Below are 11,453 nucleotides of genomic sequence, written 5' to 3'. Positions count from 1 at the left end.
GACACAACATGATGTGACGCAGCCAGACAAATGCTGTTTATTGTCCACGGATGATAGGAACATAAAAAAAAAACGTTATTTGGTGTCCTATGAAGGCTCCATGAGTATGCTACTGGCCAAGAAAAGGAATTGCAAATATTTGACGTAGATATGTTGGGGTTTTTTTGTTGTTGTTTTTTTTAAATCAGTTTTACACTATTATCGTGCTGTGAACAAATATCAACTGCGTGCTTGTTGGCTTTTGTGCTCCATGTCTCAATGTAGAAAAGTAATTAGAATTCAGCTTCCATGGAAGTGAAAATCCAGCCGTGTAAATCAAATCTGCTGCCTTATGAAGGAGAGGCAACAACAATTTTGAGAGCAATATGCAATATTCATTGTTCATAAATAATTAATTTGTTTGCTCAAAACTCAGCCTAAAGTGATTGTGGCTCTTTTTCATTTGGGTGTATATCTATGGCAAACTCTGTCCTGCTGAATGGAGTGTCATTTGTATTTCATTCACACACCCTGCTCTACCCATATTTCATTGCTTTCTGCTATCGCCCGTGGCTCTACTATGGTTTCAGAAAGAGCTCAGATTCGCAATGAGAATCTCTCTCTCACACAGAATCAGGCACAGGATCTGCTGTAGATAAAGAAAATAATTACACTGTAATGGTGTCTTTCTCATGAAACACCCAATTATCTGTGTCTGTTTGTACACTCGCACAGGTACAAACAGTGATTACAAAGGCTCTTTTCGAGTGGTAAGACTCGACTGCTTTGCAATTTAGTGCTGATCTGAGGTCTGCTGAAATTCCAACCAAATGCAGAAGTTTACTTTTGAATGAGTACTTCCTCTCTGTTGCTACCTGTAATTTTAAGTGGAGATAATAATGTAATTTACTGTTGGTCGAGTGTAATGAATGTACCCAGAATGAGATCTGTTCTGAAGATTTATGTTTCTGGCTCAGTGTAGCCAAGGACACCCAGGCTAACATGGGCTTCACTTTACCTTCTTTACAGAGAGATAATTACATTCTCAGACACTGCGACAAGTAGCACTGCATACTAAACTGGGGATCACATTTGCGATGCAGTTGAGGAGGTTTATATTTGTGACTTGGTTGTTCTTGCTTAGGTCATGGTATTTGAGATTAGCACAGCCCTGGAAATGAAAGTGGGTTACCACCGCCATGAGAACATCAAAAAAGTTTCTCAGTGTAAAGTGAAAGTTGCTCTCTGTGTCAAGGTCTTCTGCTTATTTCAAATGCATATGGTACATTATTATTAGTAAAGATATTTGGTAATGATGTGTGATCAAAAGGCGTTTAGGACAGATTCATAGGAATCAACCTTACCTGATTACATTTTAACCTGAGGCATCACGTTGGGTGAAAAGCAACACCAGCATACATATAATTTCTTCAACATTCACCAGGTTGTGGACCAAAATGTGTACTCCAGGATGAGACTTTCCACACAGAACTCTACTGTAATGCCCTAAAGTGTAGGCGCAGGCCTGGATCCCAGGTTGTGTTGCCTCTGTAAATGCAATATGTGTACAGTTAGGTACATAGATTATTGGTCAGAGGCATGAGTTTTAGTAGTGTAACTAAAAATTATGTATGCCAACACAGTACATTTTAAATCAAAAAATGAAGATGCGATTGAAGTTCATGCTTTCAACTTTGTTTCAAAGGATTTTATAATACTCCTGGATATTACCTATTCAGGAATTATAGCCTTTTTTATACATAGCCCCCCTTTTCAGGGGCTCAACAATGTTTGAAAAAAACTCACGTCATTTCCAATATATAGATTGTTTTTGAGTTCCAAAATAAAGGCTACTCTTTTAGTAGAAAATGCAGCAGATAAGCAAATCTTTTTAGATTATCATCATTTATGTGTATAACAATAAAATTATAAATATGTAACTGTTATGGCCCGTCTAGGGGTGGCCAGACAACAACATAAGGGTGATCCATCCACGTCAGAACCCAAGCAGCCACATCACTCAACTGGTAAAGTTTGATAATGATTTATTTACAAGGAGTTGATTCATTAGGTTATTTGACACAAAACAAGGAGCAGATTATAACTTCGGGGTGGACCTAACGCCAAAACAATAAACAAAAGGAGCCTATCTCGAGGATTTAACAAACTTACCTACTCAAAAGAATTAAACCAAATGATAGTAACTTCCCTCCTTAACTACAAAAAACAGGAGAAAACTATAATCAAACAAAAGGGCAGTCCACCCCTACATACTCCTGTATAAGGCGGACACATTGGGCATGTTGCTAAAGGTCTGCTCATTGGGATAAGCTGAGGATGAATGACTGGCTGTCCATGGCGTTGTCATCATATAAGTCGTCACCAGCTGGCTAGCCAATCCGTATGGTCCGTCCTCTAGATCCACCAATCACCGAGAGGGACCTGCACACTGGGATTTGCATATGAGGCAACATTGCGACAGCAGTCGTAACAATAACTATTGAAATCATTTACAAATAATTTTAATTTTAACCCACTTTTCCAATATCTGAAGTCTAGAACCCATATCACCAAATGCTATGTTTCCTCAGATGCACATGTCTTTACAGCGGCCACCATCATTTGCTGACTGTTTGTGGGTCCCTCTGCATTAATTTTGTCTTCAGTAACTCAAACACTTGCTCTGTTAGGTTAAAATTGGGTGACTCATTTGGCCATTGAAGAATATCCCATTTCTTTGCCCTGAGAAATGGGACATCTCTCTTTGCTTTTGCCGGATGCTTTGGGTCATTATCTATTTTCACTGTGAAGTTCTGACTGATCAATTTTGGATCATTATATGTACGAATCTGACCAGACAGTATAGCATTCACTTCACAGTTCATCCTGGTATTTCTATCAGCAGTCACATGATCAGTAGAGTCTAGTGACAGGTTCTACTGGCAGCCAGACATCCCACTGCCATAACACAGCCTCAAGCATATTTGACAGACAATATTGTGCTTTAGATCTATAAATTGTTTCTCTTCTTTTCCATACTTTTCTTTTCCCATCATTCTTTTACAAGTTCATTTTGGCTTCAAATGTCCAAAGACATTTTTCTGGTTAAGTCTAACCCAGCCGTCCTGTTCTTTAGTGCAACCAGTGGTTTGCACCTTTTTTAAAAACCCTCTACATTTCCATTCATCAAAAGCCTCTCTTGATCGTGGACCGCATGTTGACAGCAACAGGCCTACCGCTTCATGACTGTTTTTAACATGGTTGTTTTGCCTAACCACAGAAATAATTCTGTCATCATACACTTTAGTTATCAGTGATATGTGCGTCATTTGATGTAAAGTACAGAATGGATGGTGTATCTAATATCGAAGTTGGTGCTACTCCTATAACATCATAATGAATGCTACTCCCGGACAAACATTGCAATTAAGCTGTCCTGTTGGTGTTTCTGTCACAGCCAATAACCTGCATGTCCTCTCTCACCACATCCACGAACCCCTCCATTTCCACATAATTAATTTAGACTTGTTTTCTTTGTCCCCGAACTTTCCAAAGTAAGCTATCTCTCTGACATGCTCAGTTTTAACCCTTTATGTCAATGTTACTCTAAGGTTTTGCTCATCTTTTCATCTTTAATTCCGGTGCCTCTAACTTTGCCTACTTTATACTTTTTTGTCAGCAACAAATCTCCATCCTGTGGCTACCATTATTTCACAAATTACTTATGGCATTCATCCCTATCTGTCAAATCTGTGGCACAGTCCTCAAACAGAGTTGGCCTCGCTGAACGAATGGGTCAGACACAGGAGATTTACCTAAAAGGGTTCACATCTCACGTGAGACCAAATGTCAGTGGCTTGTTTATTTATTTCTTCGTTACTTAGTGATTGACTATTTTTATTGATTTATTTGTTAGTGTTATTAATAATGTTTTCATGTTTTCAGTCACAGGTCAGTTATGTTCAGACACAAAACAAAACTATGATCAGGTTTAAGAAAGTGGTTCCAACTGACCTTTTCACAGTGTTGCTTAGTTACTGTAGGTTACGGTGTAGATTTCCCACAGAAGCATAAATCAGTTCTACAATGCCAAGTATTTTATTGCTCTGTCTTTTGTATTAATTTCTTTTTCAGTCAAAAAACCTATACCTTCCCCCTTCAACACGATTGGTCAGTTGCAGTGACATACCTGAAGCGATACTATTTATGACATTGTAGAAACAACACCAAAATAGTAACATTAGAATGTGCTATAACAGGAGTGGGCAATTAACTTTTCCCAAGGGTCCACATGAGAAACTGGGACTGGGAGAATTAATTGTGCACCCCTGATATATTGTCACGTTTTATCTTAATGGCAAATATTGCTGGTGTATATAAATGAACAGTAAAAGTCATATACTAAATTAGTCATCTGAAACTCTGTTAGGATGACTGATTATTCAGCAGTTACACAGGCTTCTTGGAGTTATAAATGTTAACAAATACATCATGCTGACGTACAACAACATCATAATGTTTTAGAAACTATTCAGCATTTATAGTCTCTTCTTATAAATGCTTAACTGTAGCAGTGTTTGAGGGGTTAATTACTGTTAAATATTCATAAAAACATTGAAGACTATGTATTTTTCATACCTTATTTACAATATTGTTGACATTTTTATTGAATATATTCATATACAACCTTTTAAAGTCAACAGACCTCAGTTGTTTTTGTCTGATATCAGGTATCAGCCCATTCGAGTAATAAAGTAGGTTCATACAGCTTAATTAGCAGGCCATGTTAATTCTGTGCTGTCTCACCAAAACAGCCATGACATAATCAATCTGATGAGTTGGAACGAATCCCTTGGGAGTGCAGCTGATCAATAGCCCAATAGGAAGTTCTCTGGTGTTAAAATGGATAGCTTCAGTATAGCTGAATTAGAGGCGACATAAAAGCTTTCCTTGATCACAAGACAGACAGATGAATGAATCGATCTGTGGAGATTCTAGTCATTTTGTAAAATTGAAGGCACTCATTAAACCTCCCACACACACACCCACCCCTTTTATTAAGAAAAGCAATTGAAAATATTTGTGACATATAAACATGTTTGGGCTACAGCTATGAGCGCTACACATTTCATGCAGTGTTGGCAAGTTTCATACGGCTTCAAATACGCAGGTAAATTTGCACCACTTCAATGAATTAACTGATTATTCATCCTCTATTGGGACCTACCTGATATCTCACCAGAGACCATCACAAGGGGCTGCGGTTTCCGGATTCTGATGGCATCTTGATACTAGCTGCTATGAACTGCTGCACCTGATTGTGAAATCTATTTCTTTTCACCCCAGTTATGTGTGTAAATACCACCGACAGGCTTCCCGCTGCCGTGAATACCGAGTGCCACTACCCAGGGAAAACGTGGGTGTCTGAGGGAACATTTGTAGAATAGAAACACGCGTTATGCCTGTCAGAACTGCCTTTTATTTTTACAGTCAGGCAAAGGCCTGCCTCTCAGCACAAGAGCCTACGCTAGCTCATGTTAAAAGACTGCACTCAGAAAGGGAGTTTTCGTTACAGCGAACATAAATGGGGGCAGCGCCTTTAATTGCAACAGAAAAGCACTAAGAACAGATGTGGCACGGATCCCATTAATGTAACAAAACTTCTTTGTTTCATTTCTAGAGCAGCAGTTCCCAAACATTTTTAAGAGAGCCCAACACAATGGAAGCCAACAAAACTACAATAGATAACTACAATAACTACAATATATGGCTTATAAAAGATTATATGTTGAAAGACTTTAACCATTTTGGAATAATCTTATTTTCTTCAGTGCTAGTAGGTTATACTTAGGGTGTACGAGGTGTACACAAATATTATGAATGTTATGTTTTTTTCACACTCCATCTCAGTGACAGGTGGTCTCTGTGATTTTTCCTTTTCATGTGCACAATACTCACTTTGGCTCTCTCATCTCTCATCCAATATGTTACGAATGGACAGTGCCACAGATGATGGTGGATAGCTTTCTTCCACAAGCAGCCAAAATACGTCCATTAAGCTATTAGCCAAGTGCCGTTTAGCCATTTTAGTGAACTCTAATTCAGGCTGTGTCACAGTCACAGGCTGGCTCTGTCTTTGTGCTGTTTTAAATCTTTCCATCACTTGCTCTGACCATCACTATTTTTCCGCCAGCTAAGCTCCTTAAAAACTTCCAAGCCAGAAAGCCTGTTGAGTTTCTATGACAACCGGCAACCATGAGTTGACACTTAATTCGCTGCAGCATGACTGTGTTTTTAATGTGGTCATTTTTTATTTGTTTTTATCCCCCCTTTTGTCTTCGTTTGTTTCTTTAACATGGTTAAAGCACAATAGCTAAACAATTAATGATCAGTCTGAGGGGATTTTGCCCAAACCCCAGGGAGTCACCCACTTTGGCAAGAACTGTTTTTTATCAACACAACTCCACATCAACTAACCAAAGACTTTTTTTGATTAATGAAAACTGCACATGGCTTTTTCATACTTTGAAAAATGCAGTGTAGAAGTCAATAGAGTTCATACTGAATGATTTCTATCATTTTTCCCCCTCCAGCTGCATTTGGATAAACCACATGCAGGGCACTGCCATACTGTAAGTGCACGAATGACAGTAAAGCCAAATGATTTGCAGTCATTACAGTTACATTTCTTAGGAAGAATTTGCTCTGCCAGCTGTGTGGAGACCTATTTTCAAAGTAAAAACTTCATCAGCGGGCACACAGTGTGTTACTATGCATGCAGGCTTGGCCGTGAGTCAGGCATTGGTAATTTCTGACTACCGGCCAAAAATGTAAAGTATATCCCATACTCCCTTGGTGCTTGTGACTTGGATGACTCCTCAGGTAGTTCATGGAAAAAGTAATTACAGCTAATTCAGCCATTAAATCTATTTTGAATCTATATGCTCAGGCCTATTTTATTTCCTGCAGTTTGTGTCAAATGCCATCCTTCTTGCCCACCAGATATGGGCTGACAATGATTCACTTCAGAAGGCGAATTCCAGCAGTAATGTATCAATTTAAATTAAGTAACAGCATCCGGATAGAACCGGATAGAAAAAAAGGTGAGAACTGACTTACAGTAGTTAGTGAAACTGTTTCCACAAGTAGCTGGCTGATATGACTTTTAAGGGGCAGCGAGATGGAAAAATACATGTTGTTCCATTTGAGATTTACTCATGTGTGATGCCAACCAGAGCAGAATATTGTTGGAATACCAAAGCCATAACCCTCTCTAGCGTTTATTCTCACAGATTCACAGATACGCATGTCTCCCTGGACGACCACGGCCATGCGTTCTGCTGTGACGTCATCTGGACATTTGCTGTGTTTGAAAATAAACGCCAAGCCCAGAGAGACTTTCCCAAAATGTCAGATTGTCTTCTTTCATACCATACCCAACACCTCATGCACTAAAATGACCGACTAAATTTAGTGAAATGCCATACACCCAAAAATACAACAGTAGTGAGTGCTTGTTATATTCATGAGCCCCTCTATGATGCTACACATGCAGACGCTCTGCTCACAACGGGCTCCATAATTGCATTCACTCCCATGTCAGGGCACTGTAGTAGCATAAGACATCATGAATATAAAGGTTGCATTATATTCCACAAGGGAAGAAGAAGACAGTGAGGGGGTGGTGGTGGGCATAGAGTGCAGAGTTATCCACAATAGACAGATGGGGAGTTAAAGTCTAAGCTTCCCTAGTGGTTGCCCACTCTCGTCCGTATTGGATGGGTGATGCAAAGGTACAGTAATAAACAGAATGATTAGCAGCCAGCAGATGGAGGGTAAGCGACAAAGCACACACACTACCATATGACAAAATACCTCATTTTTTATACTTGTCAGGACATTCAGCTGACTCATATCCAAGTCCAGACTGCATAACTGTTTCTGAGCAGTCCTGACAACCCTGATATTTTTTCTCTTTAAATATTTTCAACAGCTCTGTCAGTTACTTGAGTTACTGTAAATCCAATGTCAAATCATTTCCAGAATTCCTTTTTTTCCTTTCTTTTTTTTTTTTTTTTTTTTTTTTTTTACAAAAAGTGACAGCTAAAATAAATCAGACTACTCCACTTGCCTCAAGGTGCTTAAGAAATAGAAAAATTAACTGGACGCTCACTTTTAAATGAGTTGTTGAATTTTAATTTAAGTATCTGAGAATGAAAGGACAACTTTTATTACGCCTTCCAAAATGAGATGTGGACATAATTTTACAAAGACGGAAATATATCAATCAAGAGATGGTTTGATGTCCTGAAGATATAATAAACCCCCTGATCCCTCAATTTCCCTCAAAATGAAACAAATCGAAATCAGCCACTGGAAGAAAATGAGATCTGAAAGCTTACTTTTGGCATTGCACTAGTGAGTAAAATTGATAGATGAAGTTAGATGAGATTAATCACTTAATTCCAAAATTTAAAATTTCAGAATGGCATGTATCCAATATTAGCTCCAAAGAGCACATTGTTTATTTTCAGTTCCTTATCTGATAACAAGATATTGACAGTTCGGTTAAACATCTGTAAAGCAAGGGGAAACCCCCGATATTATTATAAGCATTGATCATGCTCAATCAGAATTTTGGCTTAGTCATTAAGGGAGTATAACTCTTAACGACTGCTTGGGTCTAGATGTCTTAAAAACCTGAAGAGGGCGCCAAACTACCCACTGCTGCTGCTCCAGCTGAGGAGAGACTTGCTGCTTCAAATTGAATTTTTCTGTCTCAACAAGTGGAGCATATTATTATTTATTTTTAAATTAGCTATAAACAAAGATTTTACTCTTTTATTCATACGAATCACTTGTCACAACAAACTAGATTCTGACTATTTTAACTTGGGTCACAAAATATCTGAAAGCAATCAGCTTAGAAATCAGGTTTACTTTTATATATTTATGTAAAACACAATGAATTAATTAATTATTATTACTTAATTAATATCATAAATTGCGCAGACACCTCACTGGGTTTTGCTTCATATCCCTATGCCTGTTTGATCAGGGATCATACTGTTGAGCCTCTGTCTTTAACCATTTATCTGAAAAGTATACCATTTACTTCTCCACTGGGGAAAATATTACACTAATTAAAACCATTTAATTGAAATTGTGTTGCTAGGAAACAGCTTTTAGTCTCTGCGTGCTCTTGATATTACCACTAACACTTAACAGGAAAAAAAACACAAAACAATAAAGTGGGCTCATTCACAGTATAATATTTCCCGTACTTTGAAATAGTCTTTATGGCCACCTCTGTGTGACAATGGTGAAAGTGAAACACGTGTAAACGTGCATGATATGTCTTTTCTCTCGCTCTCTTTAGAACACTTGCAGTCACTCTAATAGAATATCATCAAATTGAGATTTTCTCAATTCCCCCCCGGAACTGCCTGCAGGACGCCCGAAAGGCCTATACCGGGACACCATTTGGGAACCACTTAGCCCGACTTCTTTAAAACTTAAAAAGTTGTGCGTTGCCAAAACAAAAAAAAAAAAAAAAACAGTTCCCGAAAAAATGTCGGCCTGTGGCAGAAGCATCACCAGCACCAGTAGGAAGAGCTGCATACACCAGACTAACACAGACATCCCACTATTTCGGGCCAAAAGTAGTCTGATGTAGCAGATGAATGCTACATGACAGACAGCACCTCATCCACCCTGTCTGATAAAGGAGGCATGGTGAAACATGAGCAGGCGGCGGTGTAGACTGTGTTTTTGGGTGGTGATTGCAAAGGTCTGTCAAAGCTAGATCTCTTGAATTCCAATGCTTCCATCTTCCTCTCTCTCCCCCTCTCTCTCCTTCTCAGCATCCAGCAGCTGCGCCTCTCATGCCTTTCCTGACGCTGAGCGAAGCCTCCCATACAGATGAGCGCCTGGAAGCCACGCACCTCTTGACGTAGCTACAGACCGGTTGCGGTGCCACTCTGTCTCCGTAGCACGTATTGCGCAACGTGACCGCTGCTCAACTGGCACCACGGCGGGCACATCCGGCTCCCACCGTCGCCTGAAATCGCCAAAAAGTGGTGTGGTGACGCCGAGACAACCGAAAGCATCGCCGGGGAGCTGTGGATAAACCATCCGGCTGCTCCTGACCGGTCTGGACCCTCCCCTCCCCTTGACTTTCTTTCTTTTTTTTTTCTTTTTTTTGCCACCGGGAGAGATGAGTCGAGCGCGCGGCATCGGGGTGCAGTCGGGATGTGACTATGTGAGAGCGAGAGCCTCCACTGTATACAGCAGCAGCTGGACTACTTTAAAGCGCAGAAGGTGAAAAGTGACAAATCTGTCAGTGTTTTTATTATTATTATCATTATAATTACTATTATCATTATTATTATTATTAAGCAGAGGAGGTGCTTTCGTTTGACAGCTCGCAGTCACCGCAGCAGTAAGCAGCAGCAGCAGCAGCCGTGGAGAGCGCTATGTTCGTGGGTACCGAGCCGCAATCCGCTTGTAGTCGAAAGAACCTGCGTGTCCCCGCGGGTCTTTGCTAAAGTCTACGGAATCGGTGGAGCTCACCTACCTGCAGTGGAGGAGAGTTTTTTTTTTTTTTGTTCCAAGGCCAGGCTTTCTGCAGCCCCACTCCCCGCGCCTGCCTGCTTCTCCACGTCCTCCGTGGTGGTTGTGTCTCCGCGAGCGCTCCGCATTTTTTGGGACTGCGTGACACTTCCCATTAAACCGACCGTTACCTGACTCTGTTCTCCTGCTGCGCCCATACATACCTTTACAGCGAACAGTTGGCGGAGGGAGGGGTGGGGGAGTCGGGGTCTAAATCAATCTTACGTGTGGATCGGAGCGGTGCCCGTGTCTATGCACCTCAGCCACACCGCCCCGGAAAGGACTTCTCGCTTTTGAGAGCTGGATATGCAGAGATTAACGTGAAAAGGATGGATCTAACTATCTGTGTTTTGGGGCTGTTGGCGCTCATCGTGGACGGCATCCGTTGTCAAGGAGTGTATGGTGAGTTTTTGCAATTTACTCCAAATGCAATAATGACCTTGTAAAATGGAAGGGAAAAAGTGGTTTCTCATAAATCGCCTATTGTAATCCCCTTTAAATTCACAAGGAGAAACGAATGAATGAAAGAAATGCAAAATCAGCTTGCGCCAGGTTGACAAAGCAGGTTTGAATGTCACGTTTGAATAAGGGGGGCTCCGAATGCCCCGAGGTTATACAGCAAATCGCGTGTGTAGCCAATCATGCACAGCCCCTTTTCTCATCCAATCCATCACTCACGGTGGTCGGTGAGCAGGCTAAATTTAGGAGGGAGGGGGGCATCCAGTGGATTGTTACAATGAAGCATGCTAGATTTTGTCTCGAATCCTATCGACTGCAGATGATTTGTTAGTTATAATTCAAATAGTGGACGTGGCAAGCACCTTACATTAGGCCAGATACATTTTTTTGAATGTCATCCATTA

General features: G+C 40.4%; 1 protein-coding gene and 1 long non-coding RNA gene across 5 annotated transcripts in view; one reads left to right on the top strand and one right to left on the bottom strand.

The window, feature by feature from the left end:
* Positions 1 to 2,007: 2,007 nt before the first annotated feature.
* On the bottom strand, positions 2,008 to 10,640 carry LOC146371482 (uncharacterized). The gene is made up of 2 exons (XR_014802754.1): positions 10,556 to 10,640; positions 2,008 to 2,428 (listed from the first exon to the last, which is right to left on the bottom strand). It is a non-coding gene; the product is annotated as an uncharacterized LOC146371482 (long non-coding RNA).
* The window catches only part of LOC146371479 (MAM domain-containing glycosylphosphatidylinositol anchor protein 2), a 194,748-nt gene continuing 192,956 nt past the window's right edge, over positions 9,662 to 11,453 (top strand). For 2 of the 4 annotated variants that reach the window (XM_084953559.1, XM_084953558.1), the window contains exon 1: positions 9,662 to 10,992. In XM_084953559.1, the coding sequence (XP_084809685.1) occupies positions 10,920 to 10,992 (73 nt within the window). In that variant the 5' untranslated portion in view covers positions 9,662 to 10,919. The remainder of the gene's footprint in view (positions 10,993 to 11,453) is intronic. The other 2 variants (XM_084953561.1, XM_084953560.1) reach the window with 1 other exon arrangement.

The sequence above is a fragment of the Perissodus microlepis genome, chromosome 15 (genome assembly GCF_051167445.1).
Source record: "Perissodus microlepis isolate ML-2025 ecotype Zambia chromosome 15, ASM5116744v1, whole genome shotgun sequence".
Lineage (NCBI taxonomy): Eukaryota > Metazoa > Chordata > Actinopteri > Cichliformes > Cichlidae > Perissodus > Perissodus microlepis.
Note: the sequence above shows the minus strand (reverse complement) of the source record. Positions and strands in the feature narration are given on the sequence as shown.